The sequence below is a fragment of the Lissotriton vulgaris genome, chromosome 3_1, assembly GCF_964263255.1.
Source record: "Lissotriton vulgaris chromosome 3_1, aLisVul1.2, whole genome shotgun sequence".
In the NCBI taxonomy this organism is placed as follows: domain Eukaryota; kingdom Metazoa; phylum Chordata; class Amphibia; order Caudata; family Salamandridae; genus Lissotriton; species Lissotriton vulgaris.
In genome coordinates, this window is record NC_141689.1 from 1935102965 (window position 1) to 1935125190 (window position 22226).

Below are 22226 nucleotides of genomic sequence, written 5' to 3' on the forward strand. Positions count from 1 at the left end.
GGTCGCCGTATGTACTCAATCCTCTAAAATGGTATTGGGTTCCAATAACTATGCCTAATCAAAAAGCTTAGATAATCTAGCAGTTTGAACATTTTTAATAATTGTGTTTTATTTGAAAGAAAGCATTTTTGGTGCCTATGTAGGCTACAACCCTTGTGGAATTTTCCTTTTATTTAAGTTTATGGATATTTATATGTGAATTTGTTTTGGTTTTAACTAACAGAACAAATATATTAGTACTACAAACACGACCACTATTAGTCATTGTAATTTTAATATATTTATTTATTTCTAATTGACTTCTCTTGTCTTCCTTAGACCAAGGTCGCGGTCCAGGGACAGCACTGAAGAGAATGAACCCATCCAGGAGCGGTTCTTCAGACCTCATTTCTTGCAGGCTCCCGGAGACCTGATCGTCCAGGAAGGAAAACTCTGCAGGATGGACTGCAAGGTGGGTGTAACATTACTCAGCTTGTCTTGCAGTAAGAGGACACATCTATGCAGGAATAAATTGTAGAAATAATAAATACATTTGAACAACAGTGTATCAATCCGTACTAGGGAACGCATCTGATTCAAAAGAGAAGAGACAAGGGTGAGGGCAGACTACAGACTCTAAAGTAATGTTATTTTATCACCTACTAAAAAATCACATTTTTAAAAGAATAAGACAACAGAACATCTAAAATGAATTGAGTCTCAAACTAGGAATGAGTCAGAAAGAGTCAGAAAGTTAATAGCGAATGCGTTCTCTTGGGGCTGGTGATGACTTAATGTTTTGCTTCTATGGCTGAAACATTGCTCAAAGGCAATGATCACCAAATTCCAGTGGCACTGTGGTCGAATGAACGCAGTTTCCAGTAAATTCAACAGAATGTCAAGTATTTTGTGTCTTTAGACTATTACTGTTAATGAAGGTCAACCGCAAAGACTAGAAAATTGGCTAGAAAGAAAGGACGGAGGCAGAATCATACTTTTCTTACTCTTGGAGCAGGAACAATCCTCTGAAGAAATTCTAAGATTAGCTTATTTTATTTTATTTGAACTACCACTCCTTTGAGTATCAAAGATTATTCATTTTGGCTGATTGGAAGTTTGTAAAGGTTTGCCGAGGCCTGTTTCCATTGAAGAAGAGGACACACAAAGATGAAGGGTTTATCAAGATACTCTCTTGATTTTAATTATTTGGCGGGGACTCTAATTAATGTTAATTGCTCTCAGACACAATTTTAGTTTAGCTCTTTAAGGGGTAATTTCCAGTTTAGCTGATAACACAGGGGCGATTGTAGCTTTCAAAACTTACATTTATGCACCGGTGGAAAGGAGGAATACGGTGTTAGAGTGCCTAGAAAACATGCTGATTCCCCTTGACTAACTGGCACACTAGCCGACAGCTAGGTGCCACTCCACCCATATCAGTGGATATTTTCCCAAACAGGACCACACCCGATGATGGAACCCACACATCATAGGTGATGATTTGACCTCCTTTAAACTCAGAACACACCGACCAGCCACATATTTTGATTAGGATCCAGACAAGTTCACCTTAGTGGATCCCAGACAGAGTGATCAATAAGAGAGAGTAGCATTCTAGTGTATGTCCAGTAGAGGTCAGTTTCAGTACTCGGGCACCTCACAGGGGGCACGTGTCACAAAGTTATTGGCGCAAGTGAGTGCAACTAAAATGTGGAAAGTCACGCATTTATGAGGGCAAAATCCCATTACTGAGTCATAGCATTTGGAATAGTGGGATTTTGCTTTCATATATGTGATTTCCTCACATGGAATTTCTGCTACTATGGTGGAATTACAATGTGACAACATTTGTTCACAGGATGAGTTTTTTGCAGGGTTTATCTGCCAAAGATTATGCGCACTTAAAACTTACACGTTTATCGTTATTTACAGATATTTTGAAGATAATTTCCTACACAAAAAACTCTTGAGATGAAGTTCTGTAAAGGGCAGGAGTATATCTATTTTCAGGATGAGAATAGGGCGGGAACATAACCATTATTCATGTGGGTGCAAGAAAAACTGCTTTCTGCTGGAAAAATGTTTTAGCAAAGGAGCAGCAAAAATAATTTACACAGTGAAAATCCACTTTCTGTTAATATTTATGTAAGAAAATGTATATTGCTCTAACAGGTCGCCTAGCAGCCATGTCAAAGCAATGTGGGAATAGGAATAATCGAGATAACAAACTCTTAAATCAAGGAAGAATAACAGAGCAGGATGAACCAGTCTAGCTATGGGGACCACTTTAACAACATGCCAAAAGATTCATTCTACCCGGGGAGTCAAACAGAATGGAAGAGCTTAAATTAGTCTAGGAGCCTGATTGTTTGATAAGGGTGGCAGTCATGTGAACACAAAAGTGATAAATGAATTAACAAATGAAAAATATGGATACATGACAGATATTGGATAAAGCACAGTCTTACCCCACTAGGGAACCCTGGCAACCTAGTAGGACAGCAGGATAGATTTGCATCATAGTACGTCAGGACATTCGTGAATATCGCAGCTTCCCAGGAGTACTACTGAAATTCTTTAAGAACTCCTAAAAATTCAGTAATGTTTTCATAACATAGGTATAGGCATGGCCACTGGAATTGTGTGATTTGTTGGCTGCAGCGGTTTCCGCATAATTATGGATTTGCCGCATTTCCAACTTTCCCATTATCTGTTACAAAATTTGCAAAGTCGAACTCTTTCTTGCAATGCTGTCACTCATGTTTTTGTCATACACTGAAAGTCCAGCTGCAGTCAACGTGGGTCCTGTGTTCACTGCAACAGTTTTGTTGTTCGTTCCTGCAATCTTGCTACTGTTAATTGTTGTCGAGCCTACTGCTGCTATTCACATGCCTATTTGACAGTGAACCTTAGAAGTCTCAGGCTGAGGCATTGCTGTACCTAAACAAAGACATTCTCTATTTACAGTGTGAAAGGGGCAGGAGACATAGGGGGTTGTCCAAAAGAGCCATTAAAAGACAAAAGGTCAATTAAAGCACTTCTGACTTTCCTTCTCTCTTCCCTTTCTTTCTCTACCTCTCTTGTGTTCACCTCTCCTGCATTCATTTAAACCCCCCTCGCACTCTGCGTTCTTATCTACCTCTCTCTTGCCTTCGTTTAGTCCACCAGACTTTTTTACACATATGCTCTATTACTTACTTCCATACTTCCTACTATCGTCTATTCCTTTTTCCCTGTCCACAATCTAAGGCCAATGCAAGGATTTCATTTGTTCCACTCACTCTAAATGGTGTCACATTTTCTGCATGTACATGTAATATAAAAATCCCTTGCTGATGGCAGCCACGGCATCCACTTAGTACTTCTTGCCCTCATACATTGCTTCTTCCCTCTCCACACACTTACTCACCATCCCCTCTTCTGCAAAACTCCTTTGAACTCTTTCATCTTCCTTCCTCTTCTTCAGCACATGCTTAATTCATATTCACCTCTGTTGCCTCCACTTCACTATCTCTCACACTTTCATTTGTTTACCCTATTGCTCTCCAGCTTTTAACATCCTGTTCTCTCTCTCACTCTATCACTTTTCTTGAGCTCACCACAAACATATATATGCCCCACTCTCATCTTGACTATGATCTCTCTATTTTATCACAGCTTCCTTTCACACATGGTCTGGTCTCAACCTCTCCTCACAACCTTCTCTCTAAAATCCTCTTGTGTCCCACGCTCTCTTTTCACCAACCCATTCTCACTCAAACACCCACACCCTTCTTTCACATACACACTTCACCCACGACACTCACATAGAGCTTTCCATCGCACCCCAGTGCTCCTTTCCCTTGCAAATCTCTCCATCTCTCTCCCTCATATATCCTCTTGCTTTCTCGCCTCTCACTAACCTTAACGCCCTTTACACTCAACCATCTCTTGTTCATGTCCCTCGCTTTGGCACCTTTTGTTTCTTCAACATACTTTCACTTTTTCACTTATAGAGACACAAACATGCTGAAGATGAATGTGTTTTTACACTCCAGCACAAATGTTGAATTATCATTTTTCGAATTTCGGGCCATATTATCAAGAAAGGGCAATACATTATCGCCGCTTTTATCGGCAGGAAACTGCAGCTATAGCGGCGATAATGGGCTTGATAATATGCCCTTGTGAATTCCCATAGAAGCCCAGGTTAACACCAGAACCTGGGCTTCTATGGGAATTCACAAGGGCATATTATCAAGCCCATTATCACCGCTTTAGTGGCAGTTTCCTGACGATAAAAGCGGCGATAATGCATCGCCCTTTCTAGATAATATGGCCCTTCGTCTGGTGATAACAAAGCTCTGGTCCACAGCAAGGCAATATCAACATAGATTACCTGCTGATGATGTGTGAAAAGAAAATTCTGTGGAGATTTTTTTTACTTCAATTTATACAATGAGGATTTCAAAATGAAACCTGGACTTTTGGTTGTGAAACAGAATCAAAAGAAAAGCTTTGGGGCATTTCCAAATTCCTGGGCATTGTTCTGGTTCTCTGATTTTCCATGTATTGAAAAGTAGCAGTGGCCTATAATTCAGTATTATCTGGAGCAGTCTAGCCACCATCTATGCAACTAAGCTCATGTTGAATACACAAGTGGCCTCATTGGAAATGTTTTGAATGTGTGCGTACTGTGCATTTCATACCTCAGTGTAGCACCTGTTCAAAATGTTATGGATAAAGGCTGCCACTAAGTCAATAAATGGAAGACCGTAATCAGAAACCAAAGAAAGTGCCTGATGTACAAAGCATTTTTGTGGTCGCAAATGCTCCCGATTCGGAGTTCGCAACTGCAAAAATGTTTTTTGCAATATACTAAACCCATTTAGGAGTCAGGAGTCTGTAACTTTTTTATGACTCTGAAAATTGGGTTAGAATTTGATTTGGAAGGGGTGTGCTGTGGGCGTCCTTCCCAAATAGTTATTCCTATCAACATGTGTCAATGGTTATGATTGAAATAGCAGTCGTAAACCATTGAATAGTTACCAGCCCCTAAATTGGAGTGGTAGCCCATTTGCAAAAGTCCCTTTTAGGAATGGTAAAAAAGGCTTGTTGGGGAGGATGCAGTGGTCTAAATGACCACTGTCTTCTCTCAAACAAACAACTTATTTTTTTTAATGGCCCCTTTTCCTTTAAGAAAAACGGGCTGCATTAAAAAAAAAACATATATATATATATATATATATATATATATATATATATATATATATATATCAGTCACAAAGGTTGTCCACATGGAGAAGTCTCACAGGAGAAGTCTGCCTCTGCCACACATAGATTTTGCCGGTAGCAACATTAAAAGACTTCCACTTCTGTTCATGTAGATATTGCCAGACGCGTTTCAGGATTGCTCCTTTCTTTAGTGGCAGCTGAGTGAAAACCGTGTGCTTGCAGGAACCCATTAGTAGGAGACATAGTCCCGCCCACTTGGGCGTGTTGCACCAGGCTTTCTGGTACTCGTGGTTCCCTTTATTCAACCCCAAGTGGGGGCCGTCGGTTGTCATCTCACGTGGATTATTCACAGGTAGGTTTTTGAAAATAGTCTTGCCCCAGTGGGTTTGAAACAAAAGTGTGAGGTACTAGAAATGCTCCCAATATATACCAACAATGACGGTCTCCTCCTCCGCACAGCCCCCGAGGTTTGCAGGTGCTGCAGGACTGCTTAACCAGCAGCGGGACTTCTCCGCGGCCGGACGAGCCGCTTAACATCAGTCACAAAGGTTGTCCACATGGAGAAGTCTCACAGGAGAAGTCTGCCACACATCGATTTTGCCGGTAGCAACATTAAAAGACTTCCACTTCTGTTCATGTAGATATTGCCAGACGCGTTTCAGGATTGCTCCTTTCTTCAGTAGCAGCTGAGTGAAAACCGTGTGCTTGCAGGAACCCATTAGTAGGAGTCATAGTCCCGCCCACTTGGGCGTGTTGCACCAGGCTTTCTGGTACTCGTGGTTCCCTTTATTCAACCCCAAGTGGGGGCCGTCGGTTGTCATCTCACGTGGATTATTCACAGGTAGGTTTTTGAAAATAGTCTTGCCCCAGTGGGTTTGAAACAAAAGTGTGAGGTACTGGAAATGCTCCCAATATATACCGACAATGACGGTCTCCTCCTCCGCACAGCCCCCGAGGTTTGCAGGTGCTGCAGGACTGCTTAACCAGCAGCGGGACTTCTCCGCGGGCGGACGAGCCGCTTAACATCAGTCACAAAGGTTGTCCACATGGAGAAGTCTCACAGGAGAAGTCTGCCACACATCGATTTTGCCGGTAGCAACATTAAAAGACTTCCACTTCTGTTCATGTAGATATTGCCAGACGCGTTTCAGGATTGCTCCTTTATTCAGTGGCAGCTGAGTGAAAACCGTGTGCTTGCAAACCCACTGGGGCAAGACTATTTTCAAAAACCTACCTGTGAATAATCCACGTGAGATGACAACCGACGGCCCCCACTTGGGGTTGAATAAAGGGAACCACGAGTACCAGAAAGCCTGGTGCAACACGCCCAAGTGGGCGGGACTATGACTCCTACTAATGGGTTCCTGCATATATATATTTAAAGAATGATTATAAATATTGTGGACTTTGGCTTCGGAATTTGTTTTCCGTAGGCTTCTGAAAACCTGCCTCCTTTCTTCTGGTAATCTAGCCTTCAGGCATTCTGTTCTTTTCTTGTTTGTGTACCGTACTTGCAGTTCTTAATGTTGGGACACTCCTTGGACTAGCTGCATGCTTTACCAAACATTAAACATCTGCAGCCCACAACAGGCCACCAATCGTAGTGAGTCACAATTTGCAACTTACCTCATAAATATTAATCAGGTAGGTCAGATTAGGACTATATACGATTCAGGATTTTGTGAAGCAACTCATTAGTAAGTAGGTCTGGCCACAAAACTCCATACTGTTTGCAAAAATACTGGTCGCAGTTAGCAGCCAATATTTTTCCGCTAGAGTTTCAAGCATCTGGCCGTAAATTCCTGAGCCTGAACTTGGTTTAAAAATACCAGAACTCCTTATTGAAGCTTCCCATGTGTCCATCTTGCAGAAGGTCAGGCACCATGCTGAAGCTGTATATAGATGTTTCTTTCTCCTGAAAATCCAGTTGCCAACCATTTCATTTTGTTTCCAGCAGTACTATTGTACTTGGATTTCTAACAGAGGCTGAGCTATAGATGGTCTATAGTTTTTGTTCACAGATGGAGCCTCCTTGTGCATTTTCTTTACTTAGTGCAAGACTAATTTTGGACTCGAGTTTCACTCATCAATGGTGGCTACATTTTGGTTGTATCAATAATTCTATGGTCGTTCTCACTTTCTGCCTCGGTGGCCATTAGTTGTTATATATTGGTTACTTGTGCCTTGGTGCCATTTAAACTGTTTGTCTGTGGGCGGCAGGAACTTTTACTTTTATTTGTACAATCACTGGTCCCTTACTTTTTTAAATGCCTATTGACTTGTTTCTGTTGGGCTTGCTGTGGTTTTTAATTTCTGGAGAGTTGTATCTAAATGGTGCTTGAGGTATAGTTCTGTGGTCAACTCCTGCCTTGGATTTCGTGGGAGGGTAGACTGATTTTATAGGAGCCTCTGCTTCCTGTAGGTCATGTTGGCCTAGATTTACTAACACTTTACTTTTGGTTTGCATCACCAAAGTGATGCAAACCCAGCTCAAAATGTTGTGATGTGATTTGCTTTCCAACACAAATCATGACAGCTCTAGGCATACCATGAGTGGTACATGGACGTTCCCAAGCAACCATCTATGGATTGGGATGTAAATATTAATTGTAGATAGGAATTTGCATCAAAATATGACACCTCTTCAAGGTAGGGATAACAATGGAGTACTTTGGAATCTCTCCACAATTATCCAACTTTGAACGTGTGCTGCGCTGTACAGTTCACATACAAAGTGGGCTAAGTATTAAAGCATACGTTTTGCATTGGAAGGGGCCCCCTTCTAGTACATATCCTATGCTTGATAGCATGCTCACATCCTTGCCCTATGGGGTAAGGGTCTACACGTTGGTGCATGGCAGCTAAAAGTGCCCCTACAATGGAGGGGAAAAACCCTGTGCCATATTTTAGTTGATATGGCACAATTTTTAAACACTGTTTAACGTATTGAGCCAAAACTTTGTAAGTCTGCCCCTAGTTCTATTGATCTCTTCCCACTGGCATCGAGGACATGGAGGAACCCGGGCCTTCTGCCATCCGGGCCTACCAACCATTTCCGGAGGCAGTTTTTGCCTCCGGTTCGGACGAAGAGGAGGAACAATCCCACCTCGACATCGAAGCAACAGGACCACTCACACAGACAATGCCACAGGTTTTGAGTATGGCAAACCCTCATACCAACCCCATCACAGTCCCTCAATGCGAAGCTGAGTGCCATCCACAAGGGTGTCTGGACATTAGCTGCTTGAAGTCGAGCCAGCCCTCCGGGGTACCGCATGGCTTAGCCACAGGTCGAACACACAATAAACCCATGGAGCCTGCCTTAATGCACCCATGGGCTATAAACATTCCAGACCAGCTGTCAAGTCTAAGACCTTAGCCTCCTAGGTGCTGAAGCCCATGCTGGTATGGAAAACACTCACAGGCCCCAAAGCACCGCCAACACCGAAGCCCTCTCGGAGCACAACCATCTGCGCTGAAATACAGAGAGGTAAGACCTACCTTGGTGCCGAGACTGCCCCAGCTTCAAGGTGTTGCTTGCGAGGGCTAACCTTTCGACATTGAGGACCACTAGCTCCGAAACCCTAGAGAAGTGGGAGCATCCAATCCTCAAGTGGCTTCATGCAGAGCTCAATGCACAAAAAGGAGACTGTATATACATCCTCAGATGAGAACGGAATTGGTCACAGAGGGCAACACAATATTGAACGCAACTATACTTTGTTTCATAGTTGCAGATGACACAGCACATGAGCAATGAATACAAGTATCACACATGGCCTCATATCTTTGAGGTGCAATAACACCTACTTAACCTCACCTTTGATGGAGAAAATGTGTTTGTCCCATAGTTCAACCAATTGTTAGAGAATTTTTTAAAGGATACTGATACAGGTATGGCCATCAGGACTCTCCAATCCACTAGTCAAAGGGGGTTACACACAAGGGGGTTATAGCGGTAACAGCAACAAAGGAAGAGACAAAGGTGTTTCTGATAAGGGTGCCTCTACTACTACAAAACATTGACTCCCTACAACTCCCACCCAACCACATACTGCCTGTTGGGAGGAGAATCAAAGATTTCTTGCCAAAATGGTAAGAGATATACTTAGACAAATGGATTCTGGCCATAGTTGAACATTGTTACTGTCTACAATTTTGCTTATACACTCCCAACATATCACCTCTTTTCTCACACTAAAGCAAGGACCAACACATCTTCTAGAGGAAGAAGTACAAGTCCTTCTACAAAAAGACCATTAAACCTGTCCCCTTACAACACTAAGGGAAGAGGCTTTACTCCATGTACTTTCTCATCCCCAAAAAGGATAGACCCTGTAGAGCTATTCTCAGTTTCAGGCCTCTCAAGCAATACATGGTATTAGAAAAGGATAGTTCCAGCAGAGCTATTCTCAGTTTTAGACCTCTCTAGCAATTCATAGTGTCGGAACACTTTCATATGGTGAACCTTCAGGATGTCATACCGCTCCTGGAGCAAGGAGACTTTATGGCAGCATTGGACCTGAAGGATACATATTTACACATCCTTTCCCACCCAACACATCAATGCTACCTGTGCTTTGTGGTAAGTGGTTATCATAACCAGTTCAAGCTCTTATCATTTTGCATAACCAACGCTCAAAGGGTCTTTACCAAATGGTTAGTGGTGATAGCAGCACATTTAAGAAGATGGGCATTCATGTTTTCTCTTATCTAGATGATTGGCTAAGGGAGAGCTCAAGCGAGCAACAATGCCTCACCAATGTGGTGACAGGCAAAGCCTACCCCAGCCTTCAAAGAGTCATGGCTTTCCAAAAACCTGCCCCTCTTTTTCAGGCAATTTGTTTTCACCGTCCAATCTGAACTGTTATGTGGCTCCTCTGCATGATAGCATCCTCTATCGCCATAGTACACCCATGCCAACCTACACATGCATCCGCTTCAACAGTGCTTTGTAGCACAATGGTCCCAAGTGTAGGATCTAGTGTTAGTAAAGGCCAGTGTTCATCACTCTCAGCAGTTGTGGAGGAGCAACAACCTATTGTAGGGCCAGCCTTCAAAGACCCTTTACCACAGGTCACCATCACCACTGATGCATCACACGCAGGATGGTGAGCACATCTCAATCTCTCAGCACTACAAGCTTTGTGGAACTCTCAAAAGTAGGGTTGGCAAATCAACTATCTTGAATTACTAGGAATCCAACTAGCCCTCAAAGCCTTCCTCCCTCAGATACAAAGCAAAATAGTACTAGTCTTGACTGACAACATGACAGCAATGTATTACCTACAGAAGCAAGGTGGCAACCACTCTCTCCGCCTTTCCTTTCTATCTCAGACAGTCTTGATTTGGACCCTTGATCATTGCATCCACTTGATAGCGGAGTACCTTCCGGAGGTGGACAATGACCTAGCAGACCTATTCAGCAGGTCACATCAAGAAGTCCAACCCTAAGTACTAAACCGCTACTTCAAAAGCAGAGCAACTACACAGATAGACCTGTTTGCCAACCCAGAGAATGCAAAATGTCCGAATGTTGCACTATGGATGAACTGTTCAGGATATTTGAGTACACTTTCCCACCTCTCCCACTCTTTCCACTAGTAGTGCAGAAGATGCAGCAAACATCTCAGACACTCAACCTTATAGCTTGTAGTACCAGACAGCCCTGGTATGCCATTCCACTCCAAGTGTCTATCCGTCCTCACAAGATGCTCCCAAAAGAGCAGACCTTCTCACCAAAAATCAGCAACAGATCAGACATCCAGACCCCTAACAGCTCATTCTAGCGATCTGGCACCTGAGGTCGTATAGTTCAGCTACCTACACCGCCCACTGGAGTGCATGCATGGACATTCTCAAGGAAGCACACATACCAACTGCTCGAGCTTTCTATGCAGCAAAATGGAAAAGGTTTTTCGGCTATTATATCCCAAAGCATATAGATCCACTGAAACATCCAGTTCAGGACATCATATGCTACCTCTTTTACCTACAACAATCAGGGTTAGGATATCCTTCCATTAGACTTAATTTCCCTGCCATAGCAGTTTACATGAGAAGACAACACACTTTCTTGTTCCGTGTTCCGGTCATCAAGGCTTTCATGGAGGCCTCAAAGGGTCATAACCCCAAGGGTTCCACCAGCTCCTCAATGGAACCTGAACATGCTCCTCATCAGACTCATAGGTTCTCCTATGGAAATTTGAATTCCTAATGGCAATAACCTCACTCAGGCGCATTAGTGAGCTGCAAGTACTCAAATTACAGAAACCCTACCAGCAGACATATATGACAATAGAGTAGTATTACAGATCAATCTAAAGTTTCTGTCCAAGGTGATTTCTCCCTTTCATCTCAACCGGACCATATAACTCCCTATCTCCTTTCCGCAACCACATTCAGTGGCAGAGAGAGCCCTCCACACTTTAGCTGTCAAAAGAGCTTTTGTGTACTACATTGATAGGACAGGGTCATTTTGTAAGCCAGACCAGCTGTTTGCAACTTTTAGCAATCAATAAAAAGTTCAGTCTATCTTAAAAGCAGGAATTGCTAGATGAATAATCAGACATATTCAAACCTGATATCTTAAAGCCAAGAGAGTTCTTCCTCTACTCCCCAGGACACACTCCACACAAAAAGGCAGCTTCCAATGACTTTCCTAAGAAACGTCCCATTAAGTAATATTCGTAAAGCACCTACTCTTACACACATTTACCAAACACTAATGTGTGGATGTTTTTGCTAAACAGCAAGCACTAGTTGGCCAAACGGTCCAAAGGACCCTATTTCAAACATCTGCTCTGTCCACATGCTAGCCACTGCTTAAACAAAGGGACTGCTTTACAGTCTATGCAGAGTATGTGTATCTACAGCAACACATGCTATGAACAGAAAATGTTACATACCCATCTGTTCGTAGCATGTAGTGCTGTAAATTGAAATGCACCCACCCTCCACCCTTGACACAATTGACTTTGGCTGTGGATATGTCTTTCTTTTGCTTCTATACTCATTTAGCAGTGGACTTTCAGAGTCGCTGCGGCTAAATTGTGGAACAGTCTGCCTCCTGATATCCGTCAAATCTCACAACTCCTCCCCTTCAGGAAACGCATCAAAACGTGGTTATTCCCCTATAAAAACCCCAACCTCCCTTGCTCCTCGCTGTCTGTTCCCCTTAGTTAAGAGTATTCACCAGCGCCAGGAAACCTGCAAGGTGTCAGCCGCGCTTTACAAATGTTTAAAATAAATATAAAATAAATAATAATAATGTACATCATCTTCTTCTACCATCCTTCCCACTCTCACCCACTGGATTAAAAACGATGTAAAATGGAGTTGATGGCCATGCGCAATGCACACAGAAGGAGTCACCATATACCTCATGACTCAAGGGAATTCTTCAAAGAAAAATAAGTTGCAAACAGCCCAATACTAGATGGCAGGAGTTTCCCGAGCAAGTGAACCTACAGCACTATACACTAGGAACAGATGCTTTCAGGATAAGTAACATTTTCCTTTAATGTATTTTTATAGTTTAATATTGCGTGAAATGGGACACAATGAGGGTGAGAGTCCTGAGGTCATTTGTATCTCTATACGAGCAGGGCAAGGCTTCCCTACATTATCTGGTACAACATTCCTGTATGACTGAGACTGGACATATCATTGTGAGAATCTTCAAGAAGCCATACCCCTCAGGCAAATAAGGGAGCTCCCTTCTCAATTAAAGGAGGTGTTCTGAAAATACACGTGATCCCTTTATATTCCCAAAATACTAAAATGTGCAGAAACATATCTAAACGTCTGTTGTGCCCTAATAGTCAGACGAGAAAAAAAGCAAACCACTGGGTTAGGAGCAGAAATATAAGGGCACTAAGCACTGCTGTTAACCCCTTAAGCGCTGCCGTCGGCCAACAGTCGTCGCGAGCACTACCTTGCCAGTGCTGCGCACGACCGTTGGCCGACGGGCCAGCGCTCGTTATTCGAACGTTCAGTACTGGGTGCTGAACGTTCGATGCAGAAAAGGGGTTAAGTATCCTGTAGATGACACCCTTGGAGCCGGAGAATGAGTGTCTTTGCAGCTAGAAACCCTGCTTGTAGCAACCCTCAGCACCTATACAGCTAATCCTGTTCTGTCCTTATGGGCTCTTTACTCCCTACTAAAGCCCGGCGTCCAGGTTACTTCTAGCGTGTGCCCAGCAGGTACATGTTCAAGTGCATTACCTTAAAATTGCAAAGAGGGTCTCGGAATACCACAACATATATACCTGTCATACATATGCGGGTTTGTTATGACATTGATTCTGCTGCTCTCTACAGCTGCCTACAAGCATTTTGAGTACATGAAGGTGGAGCCCTACCTGCAATGGAATGCAGAGCCAGTCACTGGTGTTTGATGAGCTAATATTCAGAGACAAAGGAACAGTTGTGCAAAAAGGCTAGATTTATTTTGCTGGCATATTTCCCCTAGGAAAAAGCACCGAAGGTTTTTGCAGTTTACAAGCAGGAAATCGTTTTTTAAAAGGTATAAATAACTGCCCCTGTCGCAGGAAATTGTATACTTTCAGATTATTGCAATCTGGTCTTGTGTGGGAGTGAGGAATTATAGTAAGAAATGGAAACCCCCAGTGATGAAGGCCGTAGAGATTGCTATTCAGACGAGCTTATGGCATTTACATAAACAAACAGTTTTCATAGCATGAGGTGTGGTCACAGCTAGAAACAAGTAGAGCTAATATGATATGCCATAAGACATCTTCTACCACTATGTATCTTAATAGTATAGGCACAGACTGATGGAAATGCCACTTTGTGGTTAGCCTATTTCTGCTCACTCCCACTCTCAGAAGATAAAGAGACGGAGGCGCAGTGGCATCAGCGCTTTGCCTGGGATCACACTAGGTGGGCGGAGGGAGGTACAGATTTGGACCTTGGTCCCCAGATGACATTTCAGCTACCACACCACATCTTCTCGTTATGGGACCTCAAGCATCTTCTCCCAGTTTGCCGTAGCTTACTTGAAACAGTGTAGTGAATGGTACCAATAGTAACGCCTCAATATTAGAGATAACACATTGCCAGCAGCATTACCCCTTCGATGCTCATGACGAGCTCAGCTCGTCATGAGGCACGGTTGAGCTGTGCTGATGACGAGCTGAGCTCGTCTTGAACAATGGTAAATCTGCGAGTGCAGCACCGGGGGGGGGGTAACCTCTAGCAGCCAAGGTGTTAATGCAGCACATATGGGTCGATAACACAGGTTTTCTGTCTAGAACAGGGCAGTTTTCTAGTGAGTGCTAGTAGTATGAATACTACAATACATTACATATACTTTTGGATTTTCATACAAATCAGAACTGCGGTCAAGTGGATCTAAAAAACTACTAATGGGATATAATCCCCTCATGATATCACCTCCCAATTTACTATCTAATACTTCACCATTAACAGGATAAGCATAAAATGTATGAAAGGGCCTGTTGAACCTTACTGGCAACTCGAGTGCACGATTGCAAGCTATGCCAGCTTACCTTACTAACTACTCAATACAAACCAGAGAGGTTTGCTAAGGCCGCAGAGATTTACTACACATTCCTGGTCTCTGGAGGACTCTAACATTGCCTACCCTGAGGTCCTGAATGGTCAAATACTCTGAGCATTGACATCCTATCATGTCATGTCATTGATAAGAAGTATGAATATAAGGCAATAGACCTTGGCAAAGCTCCTAACTTTATGTCTCATCGTGGGAATATTCAAAAGGAGGCCTGCAAGCAGTGCATTGGGAAGGTGTATGTGATTCCCCTCACTTCTTCTCTACACCTTTTAGGTCCCCCATAGAATTCCAGAGTGGACAACCTTCTACATCTAGCATAGGAAATCGAAAAGAGAACATAAAAGTACAAACACAATAAAGGGACCTGCAAAGTTAATCAGAGCTGCCAGCTTACCACAAACTAAAATAAAGCATATCTGTTTTTTCACACCGCTTCGTCCTTCACGCTGCTAAGTACTGCTCCCCACAACCTGATAAACACACCTCGGTGGTCATTGTGCACAACAAAAAATAATTCCCACATAGGCTCAAAACAAAAACACCATCTTTCTAACCACACACTCAACACAGTGTAGTGGTGCTGTCTTTTCGTGTAAGCGCTTGAGTGCCACACACAGGGATAATAAGCACTACAGAAATGCAACTATACAATACATTGGGTAATAGTAACAAGAGTTAGAAACCAGAGAAGTGTGGTGTGAAGCACTATAATAGAAATAATTATTAGTATGTATATAGTGGTACTTCTATAGAAAGAACCTAATGGGGAGTAACGGAACACCAACACCATAACAAGTGTAACCATTACTATAGTTGAATGCTTTTATTCCTTTTAGAAAGCAACAGAAAAGATTTTCAAACATTAGAAGGCACTAGGATGCCATTAACTGTTGGTGTCACGAACCAGCTTCTTAATTTCAAATACAAGAGGAAGGAAGTTTGCTTGCTGCACGTACTGGACAACACAAAAATATGGTTGTTATTTGCCGTTGTTGTCATTGACATGGATGCAGGGCTTGGCTTTTGGTGGCACAGCCTGTCAAGTGTCAAATAAGCTTTGCCAAAGCCAATATGTCAGCCTTTTGGCCTTGTCAGTGCTTTTTGTTTTGTCATGGGTTTTGCAAAACAATATTGCTAGGGAAACTTCTGGTACCTCCTCAGTCAAAAAAAAGAAATGTGTCTAAAAGCTAAAATACGTTTTGGGTTAAAAAAAATCTCCATTACCATTACCATAGTAGTACTCGACACTTAAATTGAAAGGTAAAAACGCTGTAACTCACTGTGAAGTTAACCAGTGGATGAAGTGGGCTGACAATTGCCCCATGATAGACTGCTGTTGTGGGTGGAAGAACACTGTGAAAGACTCACTAACAGGCCTACGGATGAAGAAGATTGTCTGCAAGCTCCTATAATGAAGCATACTATACATATAATTTTAGTCAACTCAAAACCTCTTGGATAATGCCACACCGTAAAAAGACTATAGGTGCAATGTGTCTTGTTAGCATGGCAGTCCTACAAGTTACTTTTACTTTCAGTAACTGGATCATGGCTTTAAATCTTCTTTTACTCTTTGGGCCTTCAAAGAGATGTAGTCAGGCGGCGTCGAACCAGCACTTGTACAAAATGATGATTTTTTATGTTCTGTCGAGGTCTCACAATGTCCTGAAAGTTGACGGCGAAGGAGAGAGAAGCAGGCACGCTTCTGCGAGTTTGTGCCCTTGTGGCGCAAGTCTGGTTCATCTGTCTGAGTGGGAATAGCTATAAAAATATTGGAATCTCCTTCGTATTGAACGCAATTTTTAATTTGCTTTCAAAATACAGTATGTCTTTTTCACGGGTTCTCTAAAGTTTGTGAGGACAAATTCTCATGTTCCTCGTTTTACAGCTGCACCCTAACAAACGCGCCTCGTGCGTCGGCGCAGATGGCGAAAGTCAACATGGAAATTATTTTTGTCATAACAAATTTCACACACGCTGCAGGCACGAAGGAATCGTCAAGTGTGTCTCGCGCTGACAGTGTACTTTCTAGTCTGAGCTTTCAACTACCCTGATAAACATTTACTGACTACCTCGGGGTCTTTTTCACACCTCTGTGGATTACCGCACGAGTTCATGCTTGGAATCCGCACCTCAGAGAAGCCCTCGTTTTTTGCATTTTTCTATAGCGCAATCTCAACCCGAAAGTATCGGAGCGCTTTACATGAGCACCAGTTAAATTATAAAAGGACACTTCCATTTTTTATTAGGCACGGGGAGATTAAGTGATTTGCCCAGAATCACAAGATGTTGGTCCGACGTCGAGGTTCGAACCTGGTACCCTAACTCCAAAGTCGGAAGCTCTGGCCTTTGCGCCACGGCCTCTCTTTTAAAATGGCTGTGCCGGTAACCGTGAGAGTTCAAGTGTTTTGAGGTGAAAAAGTCAACAAATCAACAGGGAGAGTGGAGGCATGGCTGGCTTGGCTCTGAGAGCCTATACACAAGCCGAACCATGCAATATGCATCACGTAAACTATGGCAAAGTCGTCTCAAAATTCAAACAAGTTTATTGTTTAACATGCAGAAAGTTTACTTTAATTCACAATATTTAACTGCACTGAGATGTACTTATTAAAAGTGATAATTTTTAAACACTTAGAGCCATATGTATCAAGCAAATTAGCATTCGCAAATGCCGAAATTCGCTGAATTTCGGCCATTGCGAATGCTAATTTGCTAAATGGTATGTATGACACATTTTGGCAGCACTTAAGGAATCGCAAATTGTGTGATTCCTTAAATGCAATGTATCAACGGAAAATGAATGCAAAAATGCCTATAAGGATTCGCAAAAGTAAGTTGCGAATTCTTTTAATAAAGCAATTTATTTAAAATCCAAAGGTGCCATATGACGCTCATACATGCCCTTAGGGCAGGTATGGTCGCCATATGCCAACACATGTCATTTTCAGGGGTGCAGCAGGGTGTTCTTGTGACACCCCTGCACCCTTGAAAATATTCCTAAATTGCGATTAGCAAATTGCTAATCGCAAATTTCCCCTTCATTCCTATGTGCCTCCTGGCCCATAGAAATGAATGGGAAATTTGCGATTAGCAATTTAGTCGCAATTTTGGAATGTTAAGGAATCGCTAAAAAGAAGCGATTTCCTACATACATACCATTTTGCGATTTCTAAATTGTGATTCCTTAAAAATCGCTATTTAGAAATCGCAAATGGTCAGTATGATACATATGGCCCTTAGAAACATCCCGCCCCAGCCCATCGTGGTGACAATGCCATCAGTTACTCAAGAAGGATTTAAGTCCGTTTTCATGAGCACCCTGTATATTTCCCAGATTCTTATAGATAGGACAACGTTATAGTATATTTAATCAAACACAATATGTTTTAAGTACAACTCTTATTCTGAACTCATGTACTTGAAGGTGCTTTCATATGTGATATTGTAGTAATAGGATAAACTGTGAAATAAAATATTTTCCTAAGATTATTGCATTTGGTTAAGCGGGAAGCTAGAATTGATCCCAGGTTTTCTGGTTTCACTTTGTACAAATCAGTCAATAAATGGTTATCTATTTTTGTCTCCTTTTTACCTCAAATTGTAATGTTTTGATTCTAGCTCTTTGACCATGAGGGTAGACCATGGGTGGCAGGTAGAAGCCACATGACATCTCAGCTCAATTTGTGTCAAAGTTTCAAATAGGACCTCAAGCTGAGCCAGAGCCTGGCATCTACCTCAAGCTTTCGGTGACTCGCCCACCTCTAGAAGTGGTCACACCGAGGCCAGTAATACACTGAGGATTTAAGACCTCCTCATTCATGCCTGAGAGTTGGGTAGGAGCAAACCTTGGTTATCTTGTATTGTTGCATGGAAGATGTTATGATATGGATGTTACGGAAAGGCACTGTTGTCTCGTGAACTTCAGCTTTCGGTTAACCAGCTTGAAAGTTAGGTCTGTGTGATAAGGCCATACAGGGGATACAAGAACCCTACATCCGAGTATTTAGATATTGTGAGGGATGTACGTTGTTACAACGCATGCTTTTACCACGCATACTTTTACAACGCAGGTTTTTCAACGTAAGTCGTTACAACGACTTGCGTTGGGGGGTGCTGGATAGTGAATAGTTTAATTTACTTTTCCAACTCCAGTCCCCGTGGATAGTAGGGAAGGTGTTGGATAGTAAATTAAACTATTACCTATCCTAGAGCGCCCCCCAGCGCAATTCGTTGTAATGACTTGCGTTGAAAAACCTGCGTTGTAAAGGCACTGCGCGGTAAAAGTTGCGTCGTAAAGGATGTTTCCCCTGTGAGCGTCACACTTAATTCCAATAACTTTAGGTGTGCTTATCCCAAAAATTATAACTCTCAGACAGACTAGGTGTATGCCTACACAATGCACTGTACAATGTCCGTAAAACTACCCGTTGTAAGGAAAAGAAAATTATTCTTTTTATAACATTCCTGGCATATACCTGTTTTCACAAGTGTGGTTTGAGGGGATATGGTGTAGAAAAATGTACGAGAGGGGTTTGAAAATTTTGGAAATGTACATTTTTTTTTCCTTCACATGGAAACATGTTTCCCTGTAAAGTCTTCATGCCTACACTCGAAAATGGGACGCTTTTCTCTTTTTTAGCATTATCACTTTTGAGGATTGTTTTTACAAGTTCCTTTATTAGTAGTTAGGAGAACTGAGGGAAAGGAATGAAAATTGAATGTGAACATCCATAAAGTTGTGACTGTGATTGTTCAAACCATTTGCATTGCATTCCTTGAACATCCAAGACCCTCCCCTGGACACTCCCACGAGCAAACATCTAGGCCCTACTTTGGAAAAAGAAACATCTTCAGAAGAATCATTTCTGCAACCCCTGTTTAGACAAAATTGGCTGCCTTTTGAAGATGGATTTTTAAACATCCCCTTTACATAAGACACATTTAAAGAAGGAACAAGCTTTGGGCATCGTGCCCTTAGTGTGCACCCTTGGGAGATCACACTACTGATGCATAGTAAGATGGCAACTGCCATGCACAGCTGCAGCATACAGCTATCTCAACTTGGTGCTCCATTCATGTACTGATGCTGCAGCAGACAGCAATGCCAAAGATGGTAAACACCTCGCTCACTCACTCACTCATTCACAGGTCTGCAAACATTTCATCCTCATTCTCTGAAGGGGTAACCTTTTCTCGGGTGAACAACTTACTTGCTGGTGAGATAGTTCATGTTCTCATAGGTTTCATTTCGTAAATTATAACTGGAAGTTAGAGGATTCTTGCTCGGAAACAATATATTTTTGATTTAAATCTAGCTTGGACTGACTCAGTCCTATTTTATTCTGATGCCAACTTCGATACTTATCTTAAAATTAAGATAATATAGTGTGGTCTACTAGACACCATCCTATTGTATGATACCTAAATGCCATCAGTGCGGCAAGGCCATACAAACGGCTGAATGCATGCTATAAACGTATGTTTAACACTGCAGAACATAATGCAGATACGTGTACCTCAGTGCATCTGCAATGAATTTCAGCAATCCAAAAACATATTACAGGAAATGACACATGGGTCTGTCCACAGATTGCTGGGAGTTGGGTGTATAAAGCAAAGGGCACAATTTAGAAGGAAACTGTTTGTGTGGAGCTGTTGTAAAGCTCACCCTGAGCAAACTGGAACACAGTTGAAAGGATAAAAAAGTAAAGTTGATTAAACAAAATGGTTACTGTGTCCATCTCTTCCATTGCTGAACACTACATCTTGAGCACTGCGTTTTGCTGTTGGACCTGTGCCTTCATGACCCCCTGTTCTTTGTATTTCAGGTCAGTGGACTACCAACTCCTGATTTAAGCTGGCAGCTGAATGGAAGGCCAGTCCGTCCTGACAGCTCTCACAAAATGCTGGTGCGCGAGAACGGGGTCCACTCATTGATAATAGAGCCGGTGACGGGCCGAGATGCTGGCATCTACACCTGTGTAGCCACCAACCGTGCTGGCCAAAACTCGTTTAGCCTGGAGCTGATTGTTGCCGGTAAGTGAACTTACACAAAGCTGTGGGGAAATTGAGAAGTTGCAGAGCCTAAACAGGTTGATTCTTGAGAGGTCAAGCCAAGAAGAGGCTCTTGGAGCGCCCTTGGACAGGACAACCAGCTGAACACGAGACCACAGTCTTATACTGCCGCACTCAAAACAGCGCACTGTTAGTTCTACATCTTCACAAAGTCGAAAAGTAGAGCTAGAGAAGCAACTTTACTACTTTATGAAGGCCTGTTGAGGGTGCATGTAGATGTTTATATTTAAAACTGAAAAGGTTCAACAACGAGAAAGTAAACCTAAATAAAGGAACAGAAGGTTGGAGTCATGATGGAAGGCTCAACCAATCAGTAATGCTTTTACTTGGAAAAAGGAGACCTAGATGGAAATTGATGATCATGAAGAGGTGGATATGTGGGAGTTGGATTTAGCATAGAGTCTGTCCAACCCCCCCCAAAAAAAGAAAGCAAGTTGGGCTAGAAGGGAAAATATGTATATAGACGCGGTCCGGGCAGGTGACAGTGGTGGGCCGGTGGGGTCGGGTAAGGGGGGATTTTGAGGGACGATGCTTAGGGAAAATTAAATAAATAATTCATTTTCCCTTAGCATCGTCCCTCGAAATCCCCCTTTACCCGGCCCCACCGCTGTTACCTGCACGGACCGTGACTGCATGTATACCCTCAGGGAAAACAACTTTATGGTGCAGACAGATCCAATGTGGAATAACCTCCCAGAAGAGAAAGGGATTGCAGCTTTAGAGCCTATTTTTTAAAGGCCTGGAGCCAGATCACTTAAATTTTGCACTTGTGCAATTCTGCACCAAATGTTCTTTTGCCTAAATTGTGTTTGTAGCATAATAGGGGATGAACAAACCAATTTTGCAATATTCATTCTATTTGATAGTAAGGAACCGAGCAAACTGATATTCTTCAAACCTAGTTTCACCTTACACATTTTGAAAGTAAAGAGTATTTGTTTGAGATATTCATTATTATGTAAGCTGAGCAAAGAAGAAGAAAATGAATCTTGTTTTGTAGTGTTACACTGGTGGAAAACCTTTTTGCAATGCATACTAGGGCAGACAAGGCTAATTAATAGTTAGAGAAGAAATCTAAATTTGAATAGAAAAAAACCCATAGAAAGTAAATGTTGCCACTTGCCTTAGCATTTCTACCAGGTGTGTACAGAAACAGCAGGCAGAAATGTCTCTGCCAGGTGGTAGGGAGGCAAAAGGTGAATGGTGTCTCCTGGGACAGCCCCATGTGCTGGTGGGTCGAGGGGAAGATCCGTCAGTGCCCCTTGCATACACCAACCAAGATCAGACCAGAAAATTCTTATCGAGTCAAGGTGGTGTGCACTATGTCACTGCCGGGACTGTAAGGGCGATTCTGCCAGTGCTTGTGATGGCTGTGTGCATGTGCAAGTTACCATGC

General features: G+C 42.5%; 1 protein-coding gene across 6 annotated transcripts in view; it reads left to right on the plus strand.

Moving 5' to 3' along the window:
- The window catches only part of LOC147728640 (palladin-like), a 407759-nt gene that overhangs the window by 345823 nt on the left and 39710 nt on the right, over positions 1–22226 (plus strand). For all 6 annotated transcript variants that reach the window (XM_086962405.1, XM_086962406.1, XM_086962410.1 and 3 more), the window contains 2 exons: positions 319–451; positions 20584–20791. In XM_086962405.1, coding sequence (XP_086818531.1) covers positions 319–451; positions 20584–20791 — 341 coding nt within the window. The remainder of the gene's footprint in view (positions 1–318; positions 452–20583; positions 20792–22226) is intronic.